The sequence below is a fragment of the Engraulis encrasicolus genome, chromosome 17 (genome assembly GCF_034702125.1).
Source record: "Engraulis encrasicolus isolate BLACKSEA-1 chromosome 17, IST_EnEncr_1.0, whole genome shotgun sequence".
NCBI lineage: Eukaryota > Metazoa > Chordata > Actinopteri > Clupeiformes > Engraulidae > Engraulis > Engraulis encrasicolus.
Genome location: NC_085873.1, coordinates 51,522,751 through 51,525,250, shown reverse-complemented (window position 1 = coordinate 51,525,250; position 2,500 = coordinate 51,522,751). Strand labels below are relative to the sequence as shown.

At 50.1% G+C, this 2,500-nt stretch overlaps 1 protein-coding gene across 1 annotated transcript in view; it reads left to right on the top strand.

The window, feature by feature from the left end:
* Positions 1–960, top strand: part of LOC134467102 (uncharacterized) — a 48,649-nt gene extending 47,689 nt beyond the window's left edge. Inside the window, exons 37-38 of the mRNA XM_063221023.1 lie at positions 52–279; positions 712–960. Coding sequence (XP_063077093.1) covers positions 52–279; positions 712–960 — 477 coding nt within the window. The remainder of the gene's footprint in view (positions 1–51; positions 280–711) is intronic.
* Positions 961–2,500: the final 1,540 nt, after the last annotated feature.

The following is a 2,500-nucleotide window of genomic DNA, read 5'->3' as shown; positions in this document are numbered from 1 at the left end:
TATAAATACCCCCCCCCACTCTCTCCCCCCTCCCTCCCCCTCCCCCCCCAGGTGGTGATCCTGTCGGAGGGTAAGAACGGGAAGCTGTCCCGGCTGGGCGTGGTGCCGCCCAACAAGAAGAGCAGCAAGAAGGTCGTGACCCTGATCTTCAACGCGGCCTCGGGCACCTATAAGGCGCGCGTCAACAAGAAGGCGGTCAGCGGCACCGGCAAGACCGGCGAGGGCACCCTGTTCGAGGCCTTCGCACGCGGCATGAAGCCCAACGCCACCGCACAGGAGGTACGTACGGACGGAGCCCAGTGAAACGTTTGGGGGGGGGGGGGGGGTGCATACCGGGGGGCAGGTGCTCGAGGTGGGGGGTGGGGGTGCATGAAGCCCAACGCCACCGCACAGGAGGTACGTACGGACGGAGCCCAGTAAAACGTTAAAAAATATCCAAATTCGGGGGGGGGGGGGGGGTGCCATGCCCAAGGCCTCTGCAGACGAGGTTCTGCACGGACGTAGCCGAGTCACTAGAGTGTCGCTAGAGTGAAGTAATAGTGTATAAGTGCTGCTGTAACTGGATTGTAATGGTCTCTAATGCCGCCTTCACGTTCTCGGGAGTGACGGCACTGCTGACGAGACAACCGAGTTCTGGGTTGTTTTTGATGACCAGATGTAATCATGTCGTAAGTCCAAGGTGTTACCGGGTTGTTTGTCTCTGCTCCACAGGTGCTGAAGGAGGCGGGTCGTCTGCGCAAGTCGGAGGCCCAGGCGCTGAGGGACGGTGCTGCACGCTGGGAGCCGCTGATGCGCAGGCAGGAGCTGGTGGCCTCCACCAGGGGGCAGAAGGGGGCGGCTGAGGAGGGGGAGGGCCAGAAGGGGGCGCAGGCCAGCAAGGACGCCATCCGCCAGCACGCATGGGCACTCAGGCAGGGCGTCGGCAAACCCATGCGCAGCCGCGAGTGGATGAGGAAGTGAAAATGCAACAGGATCAAAGACGTCTTTGTCATTCAGTGTTACGGACACCTTTCACCAACTGTAACTGCAAAAAAACATGATTTTTAAATTGTTTCAAGTGAATGGATGACAGCCGAGGCTTTCATGAATTCCCTGTGACAATAAATAAATAAAGAGTCATGTTTTTCACAGTTACAGTCAGCAGAAGGCATCCGTTACACTGAATGACAATGCCATTCTGCACGTCTTTGACCCAATAGCATGTGTGCATCCCAATATGTGACCTTGCCTCCTCCACTTGTGCTTGTCTCCTCGTCCCGCCTCCTGGCCCCTCCTCCGTGGAGAAAACGATAAAGTTTCCCAGCTGTCAGCCTCGCCACAACAACTTTTGAGGGACTGTTTTTCATTCACCATCCCAATTGCAAATGAGAAAAAGACTTTACAATTGAGCTTTTGCAAGATATTGAAATATAATGCTGTTGTCAGTGATGTCATCATGACGAGAACCAAGTGGAGGAGGCAAGTGGAGGAGGCAAGGTCGCATATTAAGATGCACTCCATGCGTGAGGGGCGTCCACAGATATGAACTCTAGATGTCATGATCGGCCGTTTGCCCAACCCTGAGCGTCGCCATCTTGGTGTAGTATACTGATATTTCTCATAGATGTTATCGCCATCGCAGCCCCAAAATATACTTTAAAAAAATAAAAGGTGTTACTGCCACCTACAGGGTAATGCGCGTAGTGCCTTGTCACCCTTGATGGCAGCGAGATGCTGACTAAATGTACATGGCCAACCTCGGGAGCCGCCATCTTAGTACAGTATACTGATATTTAACATAGATGTTACCGCCACCTACAGGGTAATGCGCTAATTGCCTTGTCACCCATTGATGGCAGCGAGATGCTGACTAAACGTACATGAAGGCGATCTAACTTCTGCCATTTGTTCCAACAGAGGGGAATGGTCAACGTACTATCAAGTGTTCATATCTCTGGCATGCGTCCAGCAAGCCTCTTTTTCATTGGTGGAGAAGAGATGCAATATGATTGGTCTATAATTTGAGGGATGGGTGGGGCTCTTGTTTCCTGATCTAATGACAGATGTTGATGTCCGATTGGGAAGACTCTTCTGTCTGACTCTGACTCGAGCATAGTTAAAGGGACACTGTGCAGGAAATGGTCAAAAAAGGTACTGCAACTATGCTGTTCATTGAAACTGGGCTGCTTTTGCCAAATTTCCTCTTTTCATGAAAGTTTACCAAGTAATAAACTAATATTTTTTAGCATGGCCCAAGTACAGTCATTTTTGCAGCTAAAAATAGCTATTTCTGGAAATTCAAAATGGCGGAACATGGAGAAGATCCCCCTTTTCATGTATGAAAAGTGCTATAATGAATTCTTAGAATTTGATGGTGGTGGTAAGAATTCATGAAAAAGGTAACATTAGTGAATGGGTAGCATGAATTCTGGAAATAAACAACTAAAAATCTTGCACAGTGTACCTTTAAGCCATTTGGAAATCATTATTTGGGTACATAACCTTCTTTCTGTCTTTTTTT